The sequence below is a fragment of the Metarhizium acridum genome (assembly GCF_019434415.1).
Source record: "Metarhizium acridum strain ARSEF 324 chromosome Unknown scaffold_31, whole genome shotgun sequence".
NCBI classification, from domain to species: Eukaryota; Fungi; Ascomycota; class Sordariomycetes; order Hypocreales; family Clavicipitaceae; genus Metarhizium; species Metarhizium acridum.
The window spans coordinates 3,408,859-3,411,232 of NW_027094018.1; the positions used below are offsets into that span (position 1 = coordinate 3,408,859).

The 2,374-nt window shown below is 38.9% G+C and overlaps 1 protein-coding gene across 1 annotated transcript; it reads left to right on the forward strand.

Annotated features, from left to right (window-relative positions):
• Nucleotides 1–1,664: 1,664 nt before the first annotated feature.
• J3458_005907 (uncharacterized protein) lies at nt 1,665–2,090 on the forward strand (the record flags this gene model as incomplete). Its single annotated transcript, XM_066119047.1, has 2 exons — nt 1,665–2,022; nt 2,056–2,090. 2 exons carry the CDS (start codon nt 1,665–1,667, stop codon nt 2,088–2,090), a joined length of 393 nt encoding a protein of 130 aa, XP_065976569.1.
• Nucleotides 2,091–2,374: the final 284 nt, after the last annotated feature.

The window sequence follows — 2,374 nt, forward strand, 5'->3', positions numbered from 1 at the left end:
AAGATAAATTACTTATAATAAATATACGTATAAAATTAAGTATTAGCTTTTAAGAATAATTAATTAATTTAATTAAAGAATTAAAAACTTAAAATAAGTTAATTAAGTTAAATAAGAATAAAATTAAGTAAAATCTTATAATATTATAAGCTTATATATATATATTTTATTTATTATTTACTTAATTATATATATATTACTTATTATATTATATCTTTTATTATTTTATTATATAATTAAAGAGGCTTTAAGTTAAGTAACTTTAAGTAAAAGTATTAAATAATAATCTTATTTAATTTAAAATAATAATTAATATTTTCTTATAATATTTTAAGTTAATAATTAATTTCTTTATATAAAAGAATTAATAAAGTAAAGATTAACTTTATATATATAGCTTAAATTACTTAAACTACTTAAATTATTAAAATCGCTTAAAATACTAAATATAGGGTTATAATAGTAACTACGAACCTTAGCTGATATGCCACCATAGAAGGCCGCAATTTGGTCTTTGGTCCATGGCCACGTCATCGAATATTTCTGAGTCCGGCGAAACAGCTCGTCTCGCTCGAACCGCACAACTCGGGCTGCATACAAGTCCGACACAAATTCATATATTTGAGGGGAGACGAAAGTTTCCGCCTAGGCTCTGCTGCACTCTTTTGGCAACCACCCGACCCACGAAGTCCCTTAACGATTTGTTGTCATTATAACGATGAGCTTCTCACGAGTAGAAGCTATAGTCCGTTAAATGTAAGATGTATGCGACAAGGTTTAAGAATCTAGAAACCTGCGCTGCTTAAGAGTTGAAAGGCTAGCTTTTCTAAGACTAGTAGCCCAACTAGTAGATACAGCTAACACCTTATTATATTATCTTCTAGACCTTATAAGTTATTACAATTAAGGCGCTAAATGAGGCTGCTAAGGAGATTATAGACAGATTTAGATTGTCCTCTTATAAATTTGATGCATTTAATAAATCTGTTCTTAAGAGGAATCTGAATTTAATCTTTCTTAGCCCTTAAATCTCTAGTCTGAATTCCGATCAAGTTAGGGCAAGAAAGAAAGCGATGTAAGACAGGTGTAATGTTGTTGGTTCTTTAAAACCCAGCCATATTGTCCTGTGGTCGGTAAGCCTTCCGCCATCCGCGTGGGCCGCTGGCGACATGGCAAGAGAGACTTTTGATTACTTGATCCAGGAATTGGAGAAATTGCCACTGCCGGAGTGGCCAAAGCAAGTTACCGACCTGCTCCATACCTTGTTATCCGAAGAACCATTTAACAAAAGCGAGAAGTTTGGTTCTTTTGCAGAAGGTACATCGGCTATTGACTATCACCAACAACACTAGAACTAGAACTAATCTGCAAAGCTTTTACGTCTGACTTATCTTTAACCGCTGGTGACCGTGCTGATGAGAGTTCTGGTCCAAGTTCATGTGATACGGAGACCGCAAAGAAGCGGCGGCTGAATGACGTCAGTGAGTATAATTTCTCCTCCGTCTCGATCGCCTTAACAAAGAATGCTGATCCATGAGGAAGATTCGGCGGCGTGTGGCACCAAGCCTTCCCTTGCATCACATGCCGCCAGCATAAACATTTTGCCAAACGACAAGACTAGTCATGCTAACCATGCTGACGCTAGCAGCGTCAAAACGGCGAGAATGGCCAAATTGGAGAGTTTGGAATATGTTCTCGGAGACTACCTTTATAATGGCATGATGGCGAGTCGCCTTCGAAAAGGAGAGGTGGATAGACGAATCATGACTCTCACGGACGCCGTTCGTCTACATCTGGCATACCAAAGCGGCGAGGATTTTAAGTTAGAGGTATGGCTCTGTGCCACGGTTGGGAGAGCCATAGTCGACGCGAAAACCGATTCGGTTGAACGTGTGAGAAGCGTCCTGGGTGACTATCTCTTTGAGGCAACGTCAACTAGCAATTGGTGGCGGCAAACGGAAACAGAAGCGACTCATCTTAGCGCCCTCCGTGTCTCATTCCCTCACAGCGAGATCGGTGACTGTAAGTTTGATGTAATGTTGAATTTCGAAACAGGTCGCTACTTATTGGATGAACTTTACCCTAGCTAGGTTTTACTGACTAGTTTGAACACCGTATCCATTACCAACACATTCTGCCCTCTTGGAAGCAGCACATTTTCGGTATATGATTCCGTTTTCTTGAAAGCAAGGTCGCCCACACCTATTCCTATACGTCCAGTCCCACCTTTCCATGACATATTTCGATCGTAATCAACCGATGGGAACATATGATATCCGATGGATTCAAAGTCCCCGTTGTTTGTCTGTTCGGCCTACAGCAGTCCGTCAGCGGTTCGGTTCGTAGCGGCTAGAGTTGACATTATAATGGTACC